General features: G+C 37.0%; 1 protein-coding gene across 4 annotated transcripts in view; it reads left to right on the top strand.

The window, feature by feature from the left end:
* The window catches only part of Immp1l (inner mitochondrial membrane peptidase subunit 1), a 50,767-nt gene that overhangs the window by 8,213 nt on the left and 15,542 nt on the right, over positions 1–27,012 (top strand). For 2 of the 4 annotated variants that reach the window (XM_038330512.1, XM_042055087.1), the window contains exons 3-6: positions 9,241–9,351; positions 18,062–18,195; positions 20,067–20,155; positions 23,777–23,903. In XM_038330512.1, coding sequence (XP_038186440.1) covers positions 18,091–18,195; positions 20,067–20,155; positions 23,777–23,903 — 321 coding nt within the window. In that variant the 5' untranslated portion in view covers positions 9,241–9,351; positions 18,062–18,090. The remainder of the gene's footprint in view (positions 1–9,240; positions 9,352–18,061; positions 18,196–20,066; positions 20,156–23,776; positions 23,904–27,012) is intronic. The other 2 variants (XM_038330513.1, XM_038330514.1) reach the window with 2 other exon arrangements.

Below are 27,012 nucleotides of genomic sequence, written 5' to 3'. Positions count from 1 at the left end.
CTTTTATTCCATCGTACAAGCTTAGCAGCACAAACAGAATAATCAACATATTATTTGGCTGTCATGTGCTGAACAGAAACCAGAGATCACAAGGAGGTTTTCCCTAGCTGTGGTGATGGCCTTTTTGTTCCAAGCCCCCATCTGGGAGGGCCATGGTGTGTTATCATATGGAACGCGGGCTTTTCTGTAATCTGCTTAGCTGCACTGCCGTTTGAATCTTCATTCCATGTTTGTGTAATTTATAATTTTAATGAGACCATGGCTCTTGTGGGCTTTGAAATATATTAAAAGCTCTTTTGTGCATATGCTTTTGTTCTTGCTTAATAGGCTCAGTGTATTTAAAACTGATGAATTTTTATTCATGAATTTGGATGTCTGGAGATTAACTTAGAATGAATATCATTGCACTCATCTATTGATGGTTAGAAAGGGGGTTTTTGTTACTGTTTTTTTCATTTGCTTGTGTGTGTGCACCTATACGATACTTGTAACTGAAAAATACTAAACTTAAATAATTTTAAGAGGGTAGAGAATAATAGCATGATTAAACCCTAAAGAATAAATTAAATTTTAACCACCTTATTTATAGATACTCAAATTTCATCAGTAGTGTTATATGTTAAATAAATATTGTAAAGGAATAACTATTAAAAAGCAACTTTTAAGTAAGCTAGTACCTTAAATACTTCAATTTGCATCATACAGTTAAAACCACACCTGAATACTTGGTGGAGATAGACTATATTTTAATCATATTATAGAATGTCTGTAGTTATTGTAAATGAGTCATTCTCTTTTTTATTTGTTAGGCATATGTTGCATATGGAACCATTTTTAAGTGAAAGCTTAAAAAACATTAATGGATATGATGAAAAGACATGGAAAAGCAGCTTAATCTCTTTGTTTTTTCTAACATTCTGAAATATACTAAATGCTTTATTCTCTTCTACTTCAATATGTTGAAGTTTTGAATATAAACAATTTTATATTTATATAGAAAAAAATTGTCATCCTTTATAAACCCAGGCATGTTTTTAAGCTGCTCTCTATTGCATTCATGTGTAACATACAAAAGTAGCTCAGGAGAGATATATTTATTTTTAAATCTGCATTAGTATTACAATTCTATTTGAGAGGATGAAAAACTTCTGAAAAAAATTATTGACATATGCTTGTAATTCCAGTAATTCTGTGGCTGAGTCAGGAGAATCACCATGAGTTTGAAGGCAGCTGATACCACATACTGAGACCCTGTCTCATTAATAAATAAACAGCCCAAACCAAACCTAGATTTACTATATTGAAGCATTTGTTTTCAACTTGACACTTCATGATTTCTTTTATGTTTACAGTGGCCATCAGTTAGGGAAATCTCATCTTTTGCAATTTCCTTTAAGCTAGAAACATTCAATACAGATTTGTATGACAAGTTCCTATACTATCTTCACTAAGATTATGTCAGTTTTGACATTGTTTTCCCTCAGTAACTCTCTGCTCTAGTGCTACCTTGTACAATTTCATTCTGCTTAGGAATTGTCCTTATTTGTTTTCGATTGCTCTGAGAAACACAATGACCCAAAGCAGTTTGGGGAGGAAATGGTATTTCTAGCATTCTCATCCCCAGGATAGTCCATCGTTGCCGTGAAGAGACACCACAACAAAGGCAACTTATAAGAGAAAACATTTATTAAGGTTCACGCTTCCCTAGGATGAGTCCATAATCATCATGGCAAGGAGCATGGTGGCAGGCAGGCTGTCATGGCAGTGAAACAGTGGATGAGAGCTTACATCTTGATCTACAAGCATGAGGCAGAGAGAGAGAGAGGAGAGAGAGGAGAGAGAGGAGAGAGAGGAGAGAGAGAGAGAGAGAGAGAGAGAGAGAGAGAGAGAGAGAGAGAGAGAGAGAGAGAGAGAGAGAGAGAGAGAGAGAGAGAATATGAACTAACTGGAAATGACATGGATGGACTTTTGGAATCTTAAAGCCCACCCTCTACCTCCACCCCTAGTGGCAAAGTTCTCTGCCTCCTCTTCCATGAGGATGACTGAGTCTTGGGGAAAGGGGTGTGATATGTATCTCTTGTTTAGGACCAATCATGCTCCAGTTCTTTGCCTCCTGAGCCTACTTGCCTACTGGTATTTCTAGCATTCTCATCCCCATCATAGTCCATCGTTGACTATGGCAGGAACTCGGGCTCAAGCACGAACCATGGGGAAATACTTACTTTCTTGCTCAGAAAACATGGGTTCGTCAGTCTCTTTTCTTACATCTCCCCTGACCACCTGCCACTTCTCACAGGGGGCTGAGCCCTTCCACATGATTATTAATTTAAAAAAATGCCCCCAAAGTTGTCCACAGGCCAATTTGATGGAAACAGTTCCTCAATTGGGGTTCCCTCTTCCCAGATAGCTCTAGTTGTGTCAAATTGCCAAGAGCTAACCAACACAGGAACAAGCTGTGAAAATGTGTGACTACCAACACAGTGACAACTTAAAGTGAACTGTGTAATGTTTTTCTTAACCAGCTATAACCAATAATTGCCTATCTATCATATAGTATGTAGCAACATGTATCAATAGAAAAATTTTAATTATTGTAGTTTTCCCACTTTTTTTCTGTCTTCAGAATTCATTCTGTTGTATAGTATATGTCAGTTTAAGATGATCACATTTAAAATACTCAACAGCCTCACGGGGGCCAGTGACCACTTTATTGAGTAGTGTAGAAATAAAAATCAACATACATAATCTTTGCATTCCTTGTTATTTTTCTAATGATATACTCAAGATATCTAAAAAATATTCACATGCTATAAAATTGAATTATGTTTGTTTACAGTTCTGCCAATAATACCACTTAACATAAAATATGAGAATTATCTCACCTGACTCCTGAGTACTGACTAGGTAGCATGTAGGTAGGCTTAAATATACTATGATAATGCAATAAGGGCCAGTGTAATGAATGAGGAGCGTTCTCCAGAAATTAAGGGTAAATGAAATTTAGCAAATAAGCCACTTTTCAAGTACACTTGAGTCAAGTTCTACAAGAGTCACACAAGGAGCCCTAACACTTTTTAAAATAAATGTAACTCTTCCCTTTTATGCCCTTAGATTTTTCCAGATTACCGCTTGTACAAAAGGGCATGAAGCTTTCTTTTCTTACGTTTACTTGGAGCCATACCTGTGGCCTCTTAGGAAAGGAAAGGTGACTTATGAAATAGTGTTTTCTAAATATCTCTAGAATTCATTGCATTGAAATGCTGTCTATGGTACTATGAAGAGATATTATTTCAGTGGGACGTATTTTAAATATGTAATTATGAATTATGAAACCCTGAATTACAATTAATATGAGGTGATTTAGCTATTTTACAGTGTGGCTATACAATGATTAGGGGTTTTTGCTTTAAAAAACCCCAGTGTAAAGAAAGCTGAGTGGTGGTAGCTCATGCCTTTAATCCCAGCACTCAGGAGGCAGAGACAGGTGGATGGATCTCTTGAGTTTGAGGTCAGCCTCATCTACAGAGCAAGTTCCACGACAGCCAGGAAAACCCGATCTACAAAAACCAAATGAACAACAACAGAAAACAACATACCCACTTTATAACGAAATGTAGGTTTGAGTTGGAAGAACTCGAGTTGAAGGAGTTACTCAGCACTTACTACCATGTAATGCTTTTGGCATAAGACCCAAATTTGATTCCCAGCTCTCATGTCAGATGGTTCACAACAACCTGTAACTCCCCACTTCAGGAGTTCTCCTTCCCTCTTTTGACTTCCATATTCACTTGCACTCACACCTATACAGTCTTACATGCACATAAATTAAAAATAATGAAAATAAATCTTAAAAATGTAGACATTAGCATAAATAATTGACTAGAATATAGCTTTGAGATTATCATATATTCATGAGATCCCTAAGTTTTTTCCACTTTCTGAACTTTGAATAATATGACTTAATCTTCACACAGTTTAACTTTTATGTAGATGTTAGCCAGTGCCTGTTGTACTCTTTGACACATTGAAATTTTATTGACTAGTCTCTGTGACTTTTGAATTTAAAGTGCTGACACAAAATGTTAAACCACTCTATGAACAATACCTCTAGTTTCTTGGAGATGATAAATCCATCCATTGATTTCTTAATTTTATTATGTACACAGTCGATTGTAATCCAAGATTACAGCAAACAAGACGTTAATTTTAAGACGTAATCTATGTACATTTCAATTACTGAGCATGATGTTACTGGAGCACAGAAGAAAAAGGAGTAACATTTGTGCTATCCTCACAGGAGCTGTCAATAAAAGATGTAATAGGGGATTTAGGACTCTGGAAATGGCCAACTAATTTATGTGAATCTATTTTATTTCAGCTAGAAAGACCCAGCTCTTTCACCGCAGTGCATATTGTGCAGCACAGGCTGTCTATACAGAACCAGGCGGCTGCATATGGATAGTCCCTTGATATCATTCACTTGCTGTGTAATCTTATTATGCAAAGTTCTAATCTTCACCTAGAATGAATGCCTCTGGGTCAGAATATAGTCATATCAGGGTTTCTGAGGTCATGTTTTGTGATCCTTAGCTTATTCTTCTAAGTAGGACTGGGATTTAAAGGGTATTCCCCAGACACTAGCAGAGATAGACAGCAGACCCTGCTGCCTTTTTGGAAGACGAGACCAACATGAGGTCCCTGGTAGGATTAAAGTTGATTTGTAGCTGTAGGATTTTTTAACAGATGTATTATTGGACAGGGAATAGGGGGCCACCAGCACAGCAAAATTGAATCATGACTGGCATTCTCAGGGAGTTTGCTGCCTGCTAAAAGAGCAGCTGCATGTGGATTTGACTTCTTTCAGGTGAAGCGACTTCCAGTCATTTGGAAAGGATGGGATGAAAAGGAACCTGGGTGATAATTTTGATGTCTGCAAGATTTAGTACCAGTGTAATGGGATTATCGGTAACACCTTCACTGCAGAAAAAGCCACCTGGCGTTATAACTGGCAGCAACTGAGAGCTAATCCTCTCCCATCTCTTGGATGTCATTCATGAAGCTCAAAGCGATGTCTGCCCTGCTAACTGTGATTAATTTTATAAACAACAACAAAAAAACCAGGTGATCAAGGCAAAGAATATATCTTTTATTGTAATATGTGTAAGTAATGTGATTCATAAATTTGTGACATACACAAATTGAGTATCATATGGTTCAAATTTTATTAAACTGTTCAAATATAAAACTTGTTTGGTATGTCTTATACTTTTTCCTAGTTGAGTGACCAAATAATTGCTGTTAGTAAAGATTTGCATATCAGATTAAATATTAACATATTCTTTTGTATATAGGACCATTATTGATAAAATAAAAATATTTATAGATAGAGGAAATTGAAAATAATTTGTTTTGACATATATTTTAGTGTTTTTGATTGTTTGAATTGCTGATGACGGTTTTTGGTGAATATTACATTTAGTAATTTAAAATATATACTAAATATTTTTGATATTTAAACACTATTCACTCAAACTGTTTTTGAAATGGCTTTGGGGGAAAGGCATGGTATCAGCATGGCCAGGGCTGAGGATAGTTAATGCAATGCTGAGTGGCTGTTGCTGGAGATCAATGGTGCTCAGTCCAGCTTTCATTTGTAGAGTTATTTGCTCTAGAATCAGTTCATTGGTTAATTTTTTTTAACATTTTATTTCTGTCCAAAACCTTATCAAATGCTTTGTTTAGAGGTGTTAATTGTTTTAATATTCTTCTCTTATACTATTCAGAATAAACTGAGAGAAAATGAAGTGAAATTATCCCGTCAGTCATCCAAACAGTATGCACCATAACTGCCGAGACAAGAAAAGATAATTAGTGTTGTCAGTGTTATGATCTCAGAGTAGTTAATTTAAAAATATTTATTCAGAGGACTTGACTTGTATCTTATTGTGCTTCTTGATCTAGTAGCTTTACATTTCAAAAATAGATTATAAAAATGGTGGTCTAAATGTTTTTCAACTTTAAATTTTTAACTGAATATAGGTGATTAAAGTATTTTTGTGATATTATAAGAATAAAGCAGTCATTATACAGATGCGCCTATAGCATTTGTTTGTATGTAGTACCTATATCTTCTATGTAGTCTTTACTGGAGAGCCGTCAAAGGGAATGTAGGTGTAGTGTTCTGTCAGCTCTCCCTGCCAGCCTGTTATTCTTACTGGATTTGGTGGAACCAGTGTCAAGCTACTGTATTGTAAGTGCTTTGTCATTTTACTCTATTGGAAATGAATAGGGAGAAAGTGTAACAGTGTTTCTCCTGAGCTGTGTATTTACTATTTGAAAAACTATTTGCTTAAAGTTTTATTATTAGGAAAAGCTACCCAGGAAATAAAGGGACTGAAATCTTTCTTTCCTCATCGTGATATGACTTGTATTATTTAGTTAGATACTTTACCGCCTCAGGATAACTCTCTGTGATAGTTAATAATATTGTGTAATTGTTTTTTAAAGTATTTTTTTTTTCAAGACACACTGCTTGGAAGTTTGCTCTTAATCAGCACAGCAGGAATTTATACTTGAAGTTAAGCTATTTACTTAGTGGCTCTTCAGACTTAGTTTCCTAGGTGCCATTCATATTCTATTAGAATATTTTTTTCCTTAAGGTCCAAAATAAGTACATCTGAATTAAATTCAACAAGAACATGTAAGGTCTTACCAGTGTTGTAAACTCTTCTTTATACATATAGGTTGTTTAAATGTAATTTAGAAATCTTGGTAATTTAGGAATTTGATTCATCTTGGAAAGGTACATACTAATTTAATTTGCAGCATGGATGATACATAATGATGCCACTAAGAGTGAAGGTATTTTGGAAGATAAAATAATGGAATAAAAGGTAGGGAAATGAGAAATATATTGAAAGGCATGTTAGGTTTAACAAAATAGCAATCTGGGAATGATAGAAATTGCTGATTAAGACACGATCAACTTTTTTTTTTTTGGAGGTTTACTGACTCAGAGACTCTGAAGAATCTCTCTGTGCTAGGGTATGGCAGCAGTGACAGCTGACTTGTAGTGCTAAATGTTATATCCTCCATTTCAGTTAGTATCTATTTGACTTTAGATGTTTGTAACAATAGTATTTTTAAGGGAATGATTATTTGGTTGATGAAAGTGATTGAAATAATTTGCTATAGATTTCATTATAAATTCAAATTGATAAAGAAAATTTATAAAATTGTCCCAAAGTTCACAGTTTAAAATTTGAGTAGTTAAATCTTACTGTAGTTCTGAAAATGTTGAGCAGGCTTCTATGGCCTCAAATATCAGTACAAAGACCTTTTCTGGGTTTCCTTCCTAGGACTTCTTAAAACTTAGAATTCTGCCTCTTTGCTCCCAAGGATTCATTATTGGTACTATGACAAGAGCATGAGAATCTGAATTAAGTATTTTTGATTTTGTTTATATTCAGTTATGAGGATATTTTGATCCTGCAGTCGGAGGGAAACTTTGTTTACTGCTTTAAGACTGAGGATGATGCTGGAGTTTTTTCCTCTTGGGATAAAACAAAAGAATTAATAAAATACATATTATGGGATCAGAGTGCCCTGAATTTGCAGTTTGGGAGCATGAAAAGTAGCCTCTGGACAAATCTTATAGTAGATTTAGTATGTATAGACTTGATCAATTCATGAGCAGTCCTGAGGTGATTTTTATAGAGCAGGAATTGAGGCTGCTGTGTGAGAGTGAGCAGCTTGTACTCTAGCAGGGGTGTGTCTAATAAGCCTTTGTCTCTACTTTGTCACCATAGCCTCAATTTAGGATCGGAAGTGGACATATGTCTTACAGTTGCTTTATGTTTATATTCCTATGGGAAACAGTGTTTTTTTAACGTAATTTCAACTCAGATATGTAAAAATAAAAGTACATATACCAATATAATGGTTTTTGAAGAAAGGTTTCATGTATTCCAGACTGACCTTATTCCTTGTGTAGCTGAAAATGACGCTGAAATACTTACTGATCTGCTTGCCTTCACTTCCCAGTCCACCACACCCGGCTCACATTTTATTAATATTAGCATTTATATAAGTGACAATGAATCCTCTTCTTGTAATCAGTGCAGTAATGATAACAAAACAATATTAATCATTTCTTTTTTTTTTTGGTTTTTCGAGACAGGGTTTCCCTGTAGTTTCTAGAGCCTGTCCTGGAACTAGCTCTTGTAGACCAGGCTGGCCTCGAACTCAGAGATCCGCCTGCCTCTGCCTCCCGAGTGCTGGGATTAAAGGCGTGCGCCACCACCGCCCGGCTCTAATCATTTCTTTAGTTGTCTCCTTAAATGCCTGAAAACTGTAGTGTCAATATTTGACACATGAAATTTTTTTTCTCTATGTTTGAAACAAAATGCCTTCTCAAATAATTCCATACCTAAGTCATCATTTATGGGCCATTTGTGGTTTAGGGAAGTCTGAAATCACCCAGTCTGTTTCAGCCATTGGAGCTAAATCAGGATTGTAGAGTTGGTGTCTACACCCCCAAACATCTAAGGATAGTGGGGTCTCTTAACTTGGGTCTGGCTTCTGCGTTTCACTCTGTTCAGTTTTGCTTGTTGGTTTTACTGTCAAATCCAACTTCTCTTTTTTCCATGTGACTCTTTACTCCCATGTATCTGTTTAACAGTTGCTAAAAACATTTTTCACTGAAAGTGAGAGATAGATAGCATAGGTGAAGAATTTAGGGTCAAAGGACTCTGAATGATGAGCAAACTTTCTGCCTCTTGGTTCCTACATGTGTAAAGTGAGATGCACAGTATGGAGTGAGTTGTCTCTGTAGAGCAACTACAACAGTGCCTGGCACACAGCAAACATTATACTTAAGACTTGTTATTTGGTGCCTGACATAGTCTCATATATATTAAAAGAAGCTGTTATCAACTATGTGCCCCAGCGTACTTTCTGTTACAGATCTTCCTCTCAGTTTTGTAGACACCAGCCTTGCTTCCTACTGACCAACATTACTTGAATTTTGCTATATTTCTAAGGAAGATCATTCTGTAGATCTTGGTATATTAAGCAACAGTCACCATTTATGAATATTTTTAGTTTTTGTTATCTTTCCTACTAATTGTTTTGATCAAGTGTGTATGTTCTTTAAAGAATTTGATTTGTTATGTTAATGACTTAATTTTTGGAACATTTAATTATAATAGGGAAAATAAGATATCATCTTCTGTTTTCAAGGTAGAATTAGAATTTTTGAAGCACTGTCTTGAAGACACAAGACTGTAATTCTGGCTACTTGGGAAATAGAAGCAGGAAATTTGCAGACGCAAGGCCTGCTTGGTCAACAAGGTAAGTCAGGCCAGCCAGCCTCAACAAATTAGTGAGGATATGCATCAAAGTAAAAGAAGTGATAGAGTCTGGGCTGTATCTCAGTGGTAGGTGTTTGCCTGGCGTGCTCGGCACCCTGGTTTCAGTTTTGAATGCCCAAGCTCTCGACCTCTGCTCTTAGCACAGCTAGGATATGGTAAGTTATATAATACGTGGCAGTGCATGACTAGATGAGCAAGGTCAGCGAGGCTACAGGTGACCATTAGCATCCTTGAGAATGTAGAACAGTGGCTTTCAAGTGTTCCTGTGCTTCAGAGTCACCTGGAGGACTTGTTAATGTCAAACACTGAGTCACATTCCTAAAGTACATGACTATATATCTTGTGTTTGCCCCAAGAATGTGCATTTTTATTTCAAAAGATTGCCATTTGATGCCGTTTTCTGCTTTTTGGAAATACAGTTGGATAATTTCTAGTTTAATGTGTTAGTATAGGTAGAATGGACCTCTACAGATCTCCATCTACTAATCCCCGAACCTGGGAACACTTTATTGTACTTGGTAAAAGAAATTTGAAGATAGGCTTAAAATAAGAACATCGATCATCATAGATTGCTGTGAGATGAATATAGATATAAGGGTCCTTGTATGTGATTGAGAAGTAGAAAAGGGGACTGTTTTCTGATGTAGAAATGCTTTGAGGGTAAAGGAAAGGGACCCTGAAGCAAAGAATGCTGGTGGCTTTAGAATCTAGCAAAGGCCAAGACAAGGATTTTTACCTAAAGCATTTGAAAAGGATCTAGAGCCTTGCTAACATCTTGATTTTATCCAGTGAGATTTGTAGTGGAGTTCTGATCTGCAGGCTATGAGTTTATGCATTTGTGTTGTTTGTTGCTGCTAGATTTATGGTAATTTGTTACAGCAGTCATAGACTATAGCACATCTGTAAGTAACTCTTAGTTACTGGTTGGCTTTATGTTAGGAATATTGATCTCAAATCATGACTTGATTGAGAAAACAAAAATGTAAGCCAATAGCTACCTCACTTTTCTATAGGATCGAAAAGCTACTAATATCAGAGTCGCTTCTTTAAACTTACACAGTCCAGGTCCTTGATGAGGGAATGGTGTCATCCACAATGGGCATATTTTCACACCCCAGTTATAATCAACAGAACTCTCCACAGACATGTCCACAGGCCAGCCTAATCTAGACAGTCCCTAATGAAGAATCCCAAGTGATTCTGGATTGTGCCAAGTTGATAATTAAAACTAACCATTATATATGCCCTATGTGCTCCTTTCCTTTAGATCTCCGATGCTACTTGTTTCCTTCATTGTCTACCTGTTTTCATGGTTTAGTTCCCGATTTGTCTCCTGTTAAGCTGAATTGAATCTTCTTAGTAAACTTAAAATGGTTTCTATTTATTTTTGTGTTTAAGGCAGAGTTTGTCTGTGTAGCACAGCCTGGCCATGAACTCGAGAGCATCCTGCCTCAGCTTCCCAAATGCTGGCATTGTGAGAGTGTTTCATAGCATGCTAGAATCTTTGATTCAACTACATTTAAAATTGTAATAATTACAAAAGTAGGCAAATAGCTTAAATGGACATTTTTTCAAAGATAGACAAATGGCCAATATACATAGGAAAACTATGCTTAACATTTTTTATTAGCGAAACAAAAATCAGTGTCACAGTGAAACATCACTTCATATTTATTAGGTAAATAATAAATATGGATATTATTATGTGTTGGTAAATATGTGGAGAAAATGAAATGCTTTTATATTTCTGATAAAAAATAAAAAAGATCACAGCTGCTTTGAGAAGCAATTGACTAATTCTGTGTAAAGTTCAACATAGCATTGCCATGTGACCGCAATTCCATTTCTAGATTTAAGCCCAAAAGAACTAAAAACTTGCTTCTGCATGAATGTTTATGAAAACATTGTTGATAATTACAAAAATCACAATCTAAATGTCCTTCAGCTGATGAGTTGATTAAACAAAAGTACTACCTTGTTTTCATTGAATTAGTTTCCCCCACACTTCTTTTTAACTGTTGCTGTGATAAAATACTCCTATAAAAGCAACTTGAGCAAAATGGGTTCTTGTGGTTCACAATGAGGGCTACGCCTGTCATGACAGGAGCTTAGTGTCTGGTGGCATTGCAGTCACAGCTAAGAAGTGGAATGATGAACGCTTGCCATTCAGAATGAGGACTCCCTCCAGGGCCTTCTGTACTTGTGCTTTATACTTGTAAAGAACTATTTTGTATAAGTTATCCAGATTGTAGTGACTGTTTTTACTGAGAACTTAGCCTTTTGTAGTTGCTGTCACAGCTGGTATTAACGTCCTGGTTGACTTCTTGTTCAGTAACCGTCTTTCTGACTTAGCACTCTCCCTTTTTCTCACTAGTTGTCTGTCATGATCTCGCCACCCTACCCACCCCCTGGTTCCTGTTCTATTACCATGAAGAGACACCACAACAAAGGCAACTTATAAGAGAAAACATTTATTAGGGTTCACGCTTCCCTAGGATGAGTCCATAATCATCATGGCAAGGAGCATGGTGGCAGGCAGGCTGTCATGGCAGTGAAACAGTAGATGAGAGCTTACATCTTGATCTACAAGCATGAGGCAGAGAGAGAGAGGAGAGAGAGGAGAGAGAGGAGAGAGAGAGAGAGAGAGAGAGAGAGAGAGAGAGAGAGAGAGAGAGAGAGAGAGAGAGAGAGAGAGAGAGAATATGAACTAACTGGAAATGGCATGGATGGACTTTTGGAATCTTAAAGCCCACCCTCTACCTCCACCCCTAGTGGCAAAGTTCTCTGCCTCCTCTTCCATGAGGATGACTGAGTCTTGGGGAAAGGGGTGTGATATGTATCTCTTGTTTAGGACCAATCATGCTCCAGTTCTTTGCCTACTGAGCCATTATCAGTTTCTGTGTTCATCACTATCCTCTGCAAGAAGAGTCACTGGTGAGAGTTGAGAGGAACAATAATGTATAGAGATAGCAATAAGTCTTTAGGAATCTTCTTTGTATCGTTTTGTCTTTCAAGATAGGGTCTCTCTGTGTTGCCTTGGCTATCCTGGAACTTGCTCTGTTGACTAGACTGTCCTTGAACAGAATCATTTTAATATACATTACCATGTCCATTTAGTAGAATAATAATGCTAGGTTGAAGTTTTTTTGAAGTGATAGTTCACATAAATTCTAGAGGTTCAATTATGCCATAAAATGTATTAAGAAAACAAGATTCTTGGAATACCTCTTAAATTTTGTAATATGTTTTTGGCTAGTTAGGTGTAGGCAGAAGGAACCTATCTATCTATTCCTAGTTAAAACAAAACAAAACACAAAAAATAAGGTTGATAAAAATGAAGTCTTGTTATTTCTTGTTTTTTCTTGCTTATAGCTGCTAATGTCCACAGAAAACTGACCTTTTAAGATACTATTTTAGCTTTCTGTTGTTTACTGAAGACCATAATCCCCATTGAAATAGGAATTATACTTCCAACTCTTTCTATGCCTAAAACCTTCATGCGGTTTAAGTTTCATATACATCATCTTAGATGGTTTACAAATAAATAGAACTTGACACAGTCAAAATAGTGCCTGGTTTTTCTACTCCAAATGTGGATTTATGTTTCTCATGTAGGTAGACCTCCACTTAGCTCATTACCAGACCTATAATTTAAGCCATCCATGATTCTTCTTTTTCTTCTCCGTTTATTTTGTCTTTCGAATTTCTCAAATCTGTTTTTGTTCATCTCCATTGTCACCATGCTATTGCATTTGCCAGTGCATTTCCTGCCTTCTGCCCTATGCACTTTTCTGCTCTGATCCTCACTGCCGTCCTTTCTCACATTACTGAGAGCAGCTGGAAAAATTCTGTGTCAGAGCAGTTGTATGACTCTTTCTGCTTAAGACTGCTTAGTGGTTCCTGTTACTCTTGGAATAAAATCCAAACTTTTAAAACTTTGAATTACTTTTCTTGTCTCTTGAGTATTATTTTATATTTTTCATTGATCAGTTTTCTTTCAGTTCTGTCACACATGAATAATGTTGTCTGCTTATAATTTTCTTGCATTTTTCTTGGAACCTAACATCAATGACCTTTCTCTTATTGAAATCATTCCTGATATATCTAAAACAGATGAGTCATTCTTTTTAATTACTTTATCATATTTTTTCATTATAGAAATCACTTGATATATTTATGCTTTAATTTGCTTGTTTGTGTATCTACAGTATTCGCTCCAGTAAACATAAGCTTTATGAAGATGGAGAGCGTGTTCACCATTGTATTCCTATGACTAAATGAACTTGGTCTATTGTGCTTGAAACATAGCAGTAGTGTAATTAATATTTGTTGACTGAATTAATGAATGACTTGAAGACACTGTTTTTTGCCCAATTCACAGCTGTGTTTGGTAGCACATGCCTGTAATCTCAACATTTAGGAAGCTGAGGAAAGTGTATTACAAGTTCATTGCTAGTCGAGGCTATAACGGATCAAAATCCTGAAAAAGGGCATTTTATTTTACAAAGAAAGTTGAAAGGACTATACAGTACACATTCATATGTACGCAGCCTGGACTTAGCAGTAAACATTTTCTTTCCATAGCTACGTTTCCTTTTCCTGTATATACATACTGTCTTAGTTAGGGTTTCTATTGCTGTGATAAAACACTATGACCAAAAAACAAGTTGGGAAGGGTTTTGTCAGCTTCCATTTCCACATCACAGTTCATCATCAAAGGAAAAGGATAGGAACTTAAGCAGGGCAGGAACCTGAAGGCAAGAGCTGATGCAGAGGCCATGGAACAGTGCTGCTTACTGGCTTGCTCAGTCTGCTTTTTAATAGAACCCAGGAGCACCAGCCCAGGCATGGCACCACCCACAATGGGCTGGGCCATCCCTCATCAATCATTTATTAAGAAAATACTTCCAGGCTTACCTACAGCCCTATCTTGTGGAGGCATTTTTTTTCAATTCAGTTTTCTTCCTTTGATTACTCTACCTTGTGTCAAGCTGACATCAAACTAGCCAGTATACATACATATATGTATAGATTTATATAAATCTGTTTATATCTGTTTATCTGCATATATTTGTATATATATACATACACATATATGGTCAACAGTAGAAGTGAATTATATGAAAAGATACGGCAAATGTTACATTTATCCTGAATAATCGGTACTTACCTTCTATAAACGGCCTTCTATCTAGCATAATATTAAGGAATTTGATGTTTGGTTGAGGAATTTGATGGTGGGACATAATGGTAATTTCAGCACTTGGGAAACTGAGGCTGAAGGATCATCTTGACTTCAAGACCACCATGAGCTATAGAGTAAGACTGTCTCAGTGCCGCTCCCCAACAAGAATAAGAAAAAGAAAGGAGAAAATGAAAGAAACAAGAAATTTAATATTAATCAGACTTCATAGAAGATACCTGTAATCTGCCTTGGGAGAAGAAGGCAGAGACAGAGGTTCGAGATCATTCTTGGCTACATAATGGGTTTGAAGCCAGCCTGGGCTACATTGAAATCATCGTGGCTTTGTGCATAGTATCCACTTCCCCGGGTGTTCTGATAATGTTCTTTATAGTTTTAGCTCTTCTTTCCAGGCTAAAGATACGGATTTTACATTGTATTTGATTGTTACGTACTTTTGAATAGTACTCTTCCTATTTTCTGTTATTCTTTTTTAATGTTGTCTTTTGACAGAGCATCTTGTTTTGTTGCCCTTGTCCTGGTCCTTCTTGTGTATCCAGGCTGGCTTCAAAGTCAGTGCAGCTCTTCTCCCTCAGTCTAAGTGCTGCAGTTTCAGGAATGCAGCACATAGACCACACAAAGGAACTGTTTACTAATTTTTCTCTTTCATTAAATGTATGATATTTTTTGCTTCTTCAAGTCTTAGATAATGTGGCTGTGTAAATATGTCTAATATTTCAGAACTAAATTAGATATTTTAGGGGACAGTGACATTTAAATATCAATGTTATCCCTTATGACACTGTTGAGTATTAGTTTTTTCTATTTATACTGTTTGGTCCTTTGTTTAAGATAGTATTTGCTTGGTCTTTGTTTTTTCCTTCCTTCCTTCCTTCCTTCCTTCCTTCCTTCCTCCCTTCCTTCCTTCCTTCCTTCCTTCCTTCCTTCCTTCTTTCTCTTTCTCCCTCCCTCCCTTCCTCCGTTCTCCGTCCTTTCTTTCTTTTTTCCTTCCTTTCATAGCCCTGTATGTAACTACCCCTGGACAGCCCGAAAGCACTATATAGGCTATGCTGGCCTTGAGTTCTCAGAGACCGATTTGTCTTTTTTTCCCAAATGCTGTTACTGAAGGTGTGTGTTGTTCCTCCTGGCTAAATGATCAGTTGTCCACTCCCCGTGTGTGTGTGTGTGTGTGTGTGTGTGTCCCAACTCTATTTGAGACAGGATCTCTATGTAGTCCAGGCTGTCATAGAATTCACTGTGTCAGACTGGCCACAGAGATGCTCCTGTTTCTGCCTTCCAAGTACTTGGATTAAAGACATGTAAAAAGGAAGGGTACAGCTTCTCGGTATAATGTATGAGAAAGTTTATTGTAGATAAAGAGGAGAGAATAGCAAGAGGCAGAGACATCTGAGAGAGTCCAGAGTAGGTATGAACATAAGCCATGTGAGAAGAGCTGGGAGGGAAAGAGAGAGGCGAACCAGGTGTAGCAGCCAAGAGGACAAAAGAGTTATAGTTTTGTTTTAGGTGTTTTTTTTTTTTTTGAAGGGACAGGTAACCAAAATGTCTAGATTATATAGGGAAGATCCTCTGGGGGAAAGGGCAACCCAGTCCCTGGGTTGGAGATTTCAGGGTAGAAGACAGGGTGGGCATTCCTTGTAATGGGTAGGGACTGAGGGATCCTGGGAGAACCTGGAGGCCAGGCCAGCTTTGATATGTTAAATAGGAATCTCAGTCATTTGTCCAGGATTTGAGACTTAACAGGCAGTAGCAGTCATTTTGGACTGAGTCATTTTTGGACATAGGGCCTTTTGTTGGGTTCCAAAACTGTTAACACTAAATAGCACGCTCATTTATAACAGAGTAAGAGGTGGCTTATTCTGTACCAGATATGAGTGGATGAGACTCAGAAAAGGTTGAAATGGCCTCAGACAGCATGTTCCTGTTTGCAAACAATTATAGGAAAATTGGGGGGGGGGATAATTTTTAATTTTTTCTTTAATTTTGAGTTATAGTATTATATCATTTGTCCCTTCCTATTCCTCCCTCCAAACCCTCATATATCCCTCCTTGCTCTCTTTGACATTCATGACCTCTGTTTTCATTAATTGTTGTTGCGTGCGTATATGTATATACATATATATTCATGAATGTAAGTAGCTCAGTCTGTATGATGTTTATAGCATACGTGTATCATGTTTTCAGAGCTGACTGTTTGGTATTGGATTGCCCCAATTGATGTGCTTCCCGGGTAAGACTTTCTCCTGTTCTCAGCATTCTTTAGTTGCCTGTAGTTATCTTATACAGGATTGGGACTTTGTGGACCCTACCCCCACTTTGGCATGCCTGTTGTTCATCGTTGTCTTTGTTCAGCTCACGCATAGGCAGTCCTGCTGCTGAGACTTTGTGTATAGCTTCTGACCATCCTGAGAGATAGTCTCACTGCAAATTCCCGCATCCTCTGCTTTTTGGATCCCCCATCATACTTTCCCACAGTGACCCTGGAGCATTAGGTGAGGGACTTGTTTTGTAGATGTCTTTGGGACTGGGCTAATTACAGGAACTTTTGTAGTCACAGGACAAAACAGAAGTCATGAATCACGGATTTTACTGAAAACATCAGTGTGGTATCAGGTGGGTGGACTATAGTAGAGTAAGGAAAACTCTCCATTGTTTCACATTCTGTCGATGGCATGTTTAGATTGCAGTGGGTGGAAGCCAGTGGTCTGGTAAGGAAACATACCAAAGATTTTATCTGTTATCAACAGATGTTAGGTCAAATGAGAAGGTGGACAATGTTTGATTCTTGATAGTCAAAGATCATTTTGGTGTAAATCTGAAACATTCCCGCTCTTTCCAATGAAAGACTTTCTTATCCATCAGTCCTGTGGAATCTAACCCTGGAGTGTGGCTTTTTCCGGGCAGTTCAGTTAGTTCACAAGGGAACTCAGGGAACACACATAAAAGGCTCACAGGAACTGAGATAAGTGCTGATGGCACTGAGCCATTTTACAGCTAAGGGCATTAAGATTCAGAGAAGACACATGCTCTAGAAATTTCAAAATTAAAATTTCTATTAAATTTTAAAATTTAAGATTACATTATGGGAATGCATGCCTGCAGAAGTGTGCGCCCCCCCCCCCCCCCCCCCCGTGCGAGCGCATGTTCCAGCGAGGGTGGGAAAGGGTGATTAAATTGTTTGTTAGTAATGGCTCTATATGATTTTGGTAGTTTCTGAAGTTACATTGTTTAAAGATTTCAAGGAATGAGTGAGTTGTTTTGGTGTGCTCATTCTTATCTAAGGTGCTTTCCTTTCCTAATGCGATTATAAGGTTGTTTTGAGATGCTGGTTATCTACAAATGAACTCAGTCACTTAAATGATGCTAACAGATGAAGATAAACTGATTTATGTCGGTGCATTCTGTGTATATGGAGACATTTTACAATAGAGCTCTTTCTGAATTGTTTTAAGAAATGCTGATAATGAAACTTTTTGAAATTCACCATCAGGCCAGAGGTGGCAGAGTCAACATTGAACTATGCTTCGTGGTGTTCTTGGAAAGGCCTTTCGACTTGCTGGCTATACCATTCAATATGGGTGTATAGCTCATTGTGCTTTTGAATACGTTGGTGGTGTTGTAATGGTAAGTTTCTATATTCAGAAATTTCATTTTAAAACAGATTTTTTAACTGAACGAGACATGGATTTTTTAAAAAAAAACTTTGCTTGAAGTCATTTCATGAAAACTAAAACATAAAATCTTTTTAAATATTGGGATGTAAGAGAGGGTATGTTTGGAACTAGGTATAGTGACACACACCTGTAATCGGGAAGCTGAGGCAGTGGACTGTGAGTTCAGGGATAGGCTAGGGTCCATACTGAGTTCCAAGTCCACATAATAAGACACATAATAAGACTCTGTCACAAGTATCCCCCACCCAGTCCTTCCACAGCCACAAAATAAAACAAGAATGTCTTAAAACAATCAGGGCCAGTGAAATGGCTCAGCTGGTAATGAGCTAGCTACCAAGTCTGATACCCAGGACCCACAAGGTGGAAAGAGAACTGATTCTCTGTGGAAAGTACAAACATATACACATATGCTCATGCATGCATGCAAACACACGTGCGTGTGCGCACACACACGCACAATGTAAATAATAAAAAGCAAGCAAACAGTCAAAAACAGTATGTTTGTATCGGCACCAGAATGAAATGTAAGAGCCATTGCATCTTTACTTTTATGTTATATTTAGCAGGACACAGTCTCTTGATACCCTGATTATAAGTAGTTATCATTTGAGTGCTGTTTGTCTTTCTGTAATATGGTTAATGCTGTAAACTTATTACCTTACATAGTCTGTTGCACTTGCATGAGGAATTCATTCTACTCAAGAAAAAAAAACCCATACTCAGAAAACTAATTCATTTGAGGTCCCACAGTTAGTGAGAGAGGTAGAATTTCAACACAAATTTTCTGATTCTAAAAACTTTTCATAACGATCATGTTTGTCATTAAAGCAAATTATTATTCTGCTAGAATTAGTAATAAAATGTTAAATACTGGCTCTTTACCCCAAACAATGCTTTTCTCAGTATCACATCACAAATCTGAAAATTCGGAATTTTCAAATATTTGTTAAGTGAGTGAAACAGTATTGACTGACTGGACAGCCAATGGGATTTTTTGGACTTTTTTTAAAATTTGTTCTACTATAAAGAATTGGGAGTTATAATAACCCTTATTTGAGCTGAAGAGAAGGATGTAAGTGTATTTAGCTGACACTCCTTTCGTTAAGTCTTGGCAATGACATTAGTACTTCTAGAAGTAGCGCACCTAAGCTTCATTGTTATTTATCATTTTATTTGAATGTTTATTATTTTGCCTAAGTAGGAAGTTTTGAGTAAAAGATTGTGTTTACAGGTAAATGATAGAGTAGATGGAGACTGTTGTTTGTATGAAACGGAAATCAGTGTTCCAAAATTAGGCATATATCAAGATTGCTCTTTTCAGGCAGACAGACCCAAATAGCTTTAGAGTATATTTGATTGTGTTAGTAGTTTTCAGTTGAGAATGTAAGCTACAGCCCCATCATACTGAGAAAGCATTTTCTTGGACAAGGAAAAAGGATATCAGTTCTAAGAGAATGAACAGGGTAATGTTGCTTTAAAAATTGTCACAACGGGCACTAAGTGATGTTTCAGAAAACCAAGGAAATCCATCATTCATGCAACAAATATGTATCAAGCATTAACATTATTCTTCTTGAGAATGGAAACTTACATATCTGGAAAACTGAAACAAGGTCCTTGTACTCCAATGGAGTTTAGGGTGGCCAGAAATTGGAAAAAGATGTGTTACTTTGTGTGTATCTTACAAAACAACATCAAACAACTATAATATGGTCTGTTTTCAGGAAGAATATTTACCCAATTTCCTTTCTTTTAAGTTTCCCACATGGTTTCTGTTAAATTTAAAGAGATTTGAACTCAGATGATTGCCTTTCTTTTCAGTGTTCTGGACCATCAATGGAACCCACAATTCAAAATTCAGATATTGTCTTTGCAGAAAATCTTAGCCGACATTTTTATGCTATCCAAAGGTAAATTTCTATAATGAATGTAGCTATAGTGAAAGATATATAAAGTATATTCTTCTGTAACTTCTAACTTTGTGTTTTAGATCCTTTTATAAGTAATAAGTAGACAAAAGTCTTCAATGGAATATTTTCTCTATGTTTGAGAGCATTTCAATAGTCAACACATACAGTGTCTGTGGTCACTGTGTATCTTTCCTTATCATCCAGGACAGTCAGCAGTCCTTAAATAGATATGAAAGACTTGTTCTCTTTTAGGTTCCTGAAGTGTTTAATTCAGGAGCAAGGGCCTCATGGCCTGTGTTGCTACCACACCAGAGGTCTAGTTGTTTTGTACTTCCATTGATGACAGTCCTGTTTATACTTTGTACAGAGACATGATAAGTAGTCAATGATTTCTAGGTTAAGGCTTGGTGTGTGCCTGGGATTGAATTTGTTCTGTTGTGAGTCTCCAGATTGATTAATTAATTATTAAGTTGAATAATTTCTTGGCAAATACTGTTTGTTACTAAATTTTCCAGAACCCTCTTTCAAGTAGTGGCTCAAAACCTTGTGCTACTGTTTATCACAAGAGACAATGTGAGTTTGAGTTCCTTTTGAATAGATGTCAAATATGAATAGCAGTTTATTTTCTAAACTGTACCTCTCTAAAAGCTGTTAGAGAATTAGAAAAAGTCTGTATCAGTTTTTATCTCAGTAACCTACAAGTGATTCCCACTAGTGGTATTTGGTATAGAAAGGAGGGTTGGACAGTCGTTGTTCCTTTGTTGAGGCCCATTTCCTATATGGGAAATGAAGAGCAGTATGGGCTGTTCTTTCCTTTGCCTGCGCTCTCACCCACCCTTGATGTTGCTCACAAAACTCTCTTAGTCGAGCTGTCTGACCTGCTAGGGTCCCCAGGAAGTTGTTCAGTTCTTTTAGCTGTAATAACCTGAAGAAACATACTTGTAGATTTGGGATTGTAAATTAAAATTTACACATTTACTGATTTACCATCCTCGTAGCCTGAAGACAAGCTGCTGCTGAATGCCAGTGACATGGTCACTCTTAAATGTCATTAATGGAGCGCTGGACTGTCTGAGTAGATTTTGAATAAATAGCTCAGTGTTGTTTTATTTAAAATACTCTTAGCAATCAGGAAAGTAATAATAATAAGTACATTCAGGAAGTTAAGGTTCTTTGACAATTTGCTTTTGTGCTCTGTTCATTCAGGAGTCTCAGTAGTGTGTAGTGTGCCTTAGAATCTGGCACTCATGTGAAACATGGCAAAATCACTTTTAGAACCAAGGTAGGCAGCTGACACTGACTGCTGCTTTGAAAATATTACTCCCTCATTCTGTTTACTGCAGCTTAGGTCTGAGTCAGTTTGATGAATTTCTGACCCTTATTGATGGCTGCTATTTTCTGTAAGAATAGAAGTCTGCACATGTGTTATGCAAAGTACACAAGTCTCTTGTCCTTTATCTTCAGGGATTCCTCTTACTTGAGACAATCAATCTCCTATTACTAAATCTTGCAACAAATAGCTAATGGGCATCTACTTTATAAGGTATGTCATAGATTTTAGCAGTGATACCATGAGTGAGGCATTGGCATTTGAACAGCTCTCCTGATCTAGTAGGCAGAAAGGGTGTTTATGACTATATATTTAATTTTAATAATTTGCTTTTGTAATTTTTCGATAGAGTAGCCTATGCTAGCCCAAAGCTTCCTATCTCATCCAGACTGGATTCACATTTATAGTGAATCTTGCCTCAGCCTCCCATGTTCTGGGAGTCGCAAAGCACTGCACCAACAATAGCTATAGTGAGAAAGGAAATTTTAAGTTCTGGTTCTGTTAGTTACTGGATTTTAAAAGTCCCTTTAAAGGAGGCAAGAGTTGAAAGAGTATCTAGTTAGGTGCAGACTTTGTTTTAAGGGTTATATTGACTTGTATCAAATAGCACAAGCTGCATAAGCACCTTTGAAAATGATTTCTTTCAAAGACACAATAGATCAGTTTTCATAGCTTAAAAGTCTGCAAAGTTTTTTATGTGAACCGCTCCACTGACTTTTAGAGAACTAAATAACTTGATAACATTGAGCTTTAGATCAAGAGAGGCCTCATGGTGTGGTTGTTGTCAATACTATTCTCTCTGTTGTCTGTAAAATTCTGATAAAATGTCTTTCTTTTACATAAAAATCTGCCTATGAATTCCTCCTTGATTTTAGCTATTAGGGAAAATTTTGTCTTACCTTCCCCTAAATCTAATTTTATTAATGGTAACTAATTAATTTCCTCTTTTGTCCTTTTCTTGTTGCTGGGGACCACACCTGGGGCCTCCTGAATTTCAGACAACCCACTCTATCATTGAACCATATCCACCACTCACTCATTTGGGGTGAGGGCTACCAGAATGCTTATAAGTTGTTGAGTGCTTGCAGTAGAGCAGTAATCATGCTTCTTTATTCTTTTTCTATTTTAGTTTATTGTGACAAAGTCTTATCTTGTAGCCCAGATTCACCTTCACCTTACTACATAGCCCAAGTTGGGCTTGAACATTCCTCAGCCTCCTAAATGCTGGCATAATAGGCATTTGCTTTGGCTAGCCCAATGATTAGGTTTTTGAATTATAAGCTTCCCTTTATTGCTGTAGATTTTATGCTATTTTGACATTTGTATCTTTCATTATAAATGACATGAAAGTATATAAATTATATCTAGAATCACATATGGTTAGTAAATATGTTAAATATTGAAAAATGTTAACACAATTCATATAGCAGAAAAAAACATTACATTGTTTTTGGTTGGGATATTAGTCATCCACCCCTCACCTCCCGACCCCATGGATGTGATAGGTATGCAGGGATAGGTGTTTTGAAACATAGGTTCACTGTGTAGCTCTGATTGACTTTGAATTTGCTTTGTAGCTTATACCAGCCTCCAAATTATACTTCTTCCCTTCTTGATTTTTGGGGTTACAGGCATACACTACCATGTTAGGAATAAAACCTTTGTTTATTCATTTATTTTGCTATCACCATGTAGAATATTACTTCTTACGTGACTAAGGCCTTGTATAAGTAGGAAAACTAATATTTTATATATTTAACAATGTATCCTATTTTATAGTATATGTTTTTTAGCTTTTAGTGTTTTATTTGGTTGTGTCCAATTTTCCCTCAAATGCAAGTCTATACTGTAAATTATGACTTAAATGAATTATATAGCTTATATAGTATTCTTTAATTTTGAACTTTTGAGAAATAGATGATGTTTCTTCATTCTTAGTGCTCTAGAGTCAACTATTAATCGCTTTTATTTGTAATTATTTGGATTCAGAAATAACACATAGTGGATATAATTCTGATGAGGTTATTAGAAATTATCAATAATTTTATATGGAATTTTTATGACTTCAATTGGCTTCTGACCCTAACTTCAATTATAATGGTTTTCAAACATGATTAATATATGGCAGGGTCAATATATGTTAGGATAAAGTGTGTGTGTGTGTGTGTGTGTGTGTGTGTGTGTGTGTGTGTGTGTGCATTTCTTCAAGTGGCCTTATGAAATTATTAAAGCTGTCCTGTGTGTGCTTGGTAATAATACTGATACTTCCTTTCCTTTTTTCCCCCTTTCAGAGGTGACATTGTAATTGCAAAAAGTCCAAGTGATCCAAAATCAAATATTTGTAAAAGAGTAATTGGTTTGGAAGGAGATGAAATCCTCACTACCAGTTCATCAGATATCTTTAAAAGCCATAATTATGTAAGTAATATTTCAGTTATGTCATTCTTTGATATTATGGTTGATTAGTATTAGCTGATTACACTGAGAAAACAACAATCTTGCAGAATTTGTATTTGGTTGGAGAGATGGTTCAGCGGTTAAGGACACATACATACTGTTGTTCAAGAGGACAAGTTGGAGCCCTAGCACCCAAATTAGGTGACAAATAATTCAAGTTCCAGCAGGATTCAACACCTTTGTCCTCTTCAGACATAGACATTCACATTTACACAGTCACATACCCACACATATACACATAATTAAAAATAATAACTCTTTCATACATTTGTATTAACATATATTAATTGTATAATTTACGGTGGGTTTCATTGTAATCTCTTCATACATGTATACAATACACTTTGATGATATTCATCCCCCATTACTCCTGCCTACTTTATCTTTTCCAGATATTCCAGCTAATATATCTTTTCTTGCCTTTGAGTTCCCCTTCTACTTTCTTGTTTGTTTTTGTTGTTTTGCTTTTGTTGTTGGTAGTGGTGATCCAATGAAATTCATTATGGTTGCTTATAAGAGCATGGGTAGATGAAAAGTTATTTACTCCACCAGTGACTGCCACTAGAGAAAATGTTTTCTCCCACTACCATTCCATGAACCATTAACTGCCAATAACTCTTCAGGCAGGATTGGGTGTTATGAAATCCTCCCCACTTCATGACAGGGTATCAGTAAACCCAATTTTGAGCAGGTCTCATCAGGTCATCATAACTTTAGTGAGTTCACAAGGGAATAGCCCTTGATACCCAAAAAAGTGTCCCATAGCACTCTACCCCATCCTCTGGCTCTCGTGTTCTTGATGCCCTCTATTCCATGATGTTTCCCGGGCCTTGGAGGGGATGACGTAGATGTCTTGTTAATGGTTGAACATTTAACGTTCACTTATTCTCAGTGCTTTGGCCAGCTGTGACTTTCTCCAGTATCTTGTCCTCACTAAGACGAAAAGCATCTCTGAACAGAGCTGACAGCATGATCAAAAGCAAGTTGGGAAGAAAGGGATTATTTCAGCTCACAACTCCCAGGTCATCTCCATCACTGAGGGAAATCAGGGCAGGACCTGATTCAGGGAAGGAACATGAGGGAGCACTGCTTACTGACCTGTTCCTCATGACTTGCTCTCCCTGCTTTCTAATTTAGGACGACCTGCCCCAGGTGGGCACTGCCCACAGTGAACTGGGCCCTCCCACAGCAGTCAGTCAAGGAAATGCCCAGAAAGCTTGCTTCTAGAGTTTTATGGAGGCATTCTCGCTCAGTAGAGTCCTCCATCTTTTATTAAATTGGCGTAAAACTAATCAACACGGGGCATAGACATTATTATTTTGAAGACAAGCAAACAAAAGTTTAGATTTTAATTGTGATAGGCATATCATGTCCATTTAGCACAATAACGGCTGTAGTTTTCTCCTATGACCTTCGAAGTCATGGGCTTTGGGTCGGGGGACAGCATCTGAAGTGAATTCTGTCCTGCAGAACAGACCACAAGTCCAGTTAGAAAGCTCTTGGCTGCTTCCACACCAAACTTGCCACGAATATGCCAATGGGTACAATGCTTGGCCAGTGAGCATTGTTGTGGGAAAAAGAAACTTTCTTTGTATTTTGAATTAAGGAAAAGATATTTCAACAAATAGAGTTTAAATATGTCAAAAACATCATATTTCTTTCTAAAATCCTATAGAATGACCTCAGTTTGAAGAGCAACTGTATATTTACATAGTATTAAAGTGTCTGTTTGTAGATGCTCATTACATAAGAAATAGTAGTAATATATAGCAATATATGTCAAAAATCCTCATGAAGGAAACCTGTCAGACACCACCTTCACCAGTGGTCAAGGTAAACCTTCATCTGTATCAAGAAATACCAATATGATGTAGATTGAAACACAAAGAAGGGCACCTGACTCTTATGACACTCTTATTAAACAATAACAATAAAGCAAGAGAAAAATCAAAATGTGCATTGAGATCATTCAAGGATATCGCTATGTATCAAAAATGTTATCACAGGTGTGGTTGCACATGTACGTGATACCAGCACTGGAGAGGCTGAACAGGAGGATCTCCAGTCTGAGTTTCTTGTGACCCTGAAACTACATAGCAGGACCCTACCTTACAGTAGTCAGAAGGGGTAACAGGAGGTCAAGGTCATACAAAACCAAGAACAGCAGAGTTACTCTCTTAGACAAGAGGGGCTGAGGAGACAGATGCCTAAAAGCAGCATAATGTCCTTTGTCTCCTGGGCAAATAGGCTGTCAAGGATGCCTTCAAGTTTCCAGTCCTGCTGACATAGGCTTCTAGGAAGCTGGGATTACAGGCATGGATTCTTGCTTTAGAAAGTTCTTTTGTTTAGCCGGGCAGTGATGGTGCATGCCTTTAATCCCAGCACTCAGGAGCAGAGACAGGTGGATCTCTGTGAGTTTGAGCCTGTCTAGTCTACAAGAGCTAGTTCCAGGATAGCTAGGACTATTACACAGAGAAACCCTGTTTCGGCAGGAAAAAAAAAGAAAAGAAAAAGACAGTTCTTCCTTTTATTAATAAATAAAATGCAGCAAAATCAAATGAAGTCTTAGCTCAGTCTTTTTAATTACTTAAAAATTTATAATAGAAATTGCATGCAATCAACTCCTTCCCACATAGTAAAGTGTAGAAGGTGTAGAATTGAAGAATAACAAGCAGATGTACTGTGTTAGTTCTTCCCCCAGTCATATGGTTGTTATCACACAGCTTCTGATAAAAGATGTGATGGCCCCATTTTTTACTCAGCATATACTCTGCTTTGATAACTAGAGCTTAATTTTCTACTTTAAATTTTGTGTGTTCCTATCAAATTATACAATTGTCATGTCTATTCAAACCAGCTTTACATCTATTCATACCTCATGTAAGCTAATAATTGAAGTTTATCTTCATCATTGTTTCTTCATTTGGAACCATGATAGCTTGATTACTCTATTGAGAGAACTTGCCCAATAGTCTATTAGTCCATTATTTACCATTGATAGTGGAGTCTGGCTCAGCCATGTAAAGGATTTTTGACATATACTGCTATAGACCTAGACACAGAGTAATTG

This window comes from Arvicola amphibius, chromosome 5 (genome assembly GCF_903992535.2).
Source record: "Arvicola amphibius chromosome 5, mArvAmp1.2, whole genome shotgun sequence".
Taxonomy (NCBI): Eukaryota; Metazoa; Chordata; class Mammalia; order Rodentia; family Cricetidae; genus Arvicola; species Arvicola amphibius.
The sequence above is the reverse complement of the archived record's forward strand: the minus strand, read 5'-3'. Positions and strand labels throughout refer to the sequence as shown.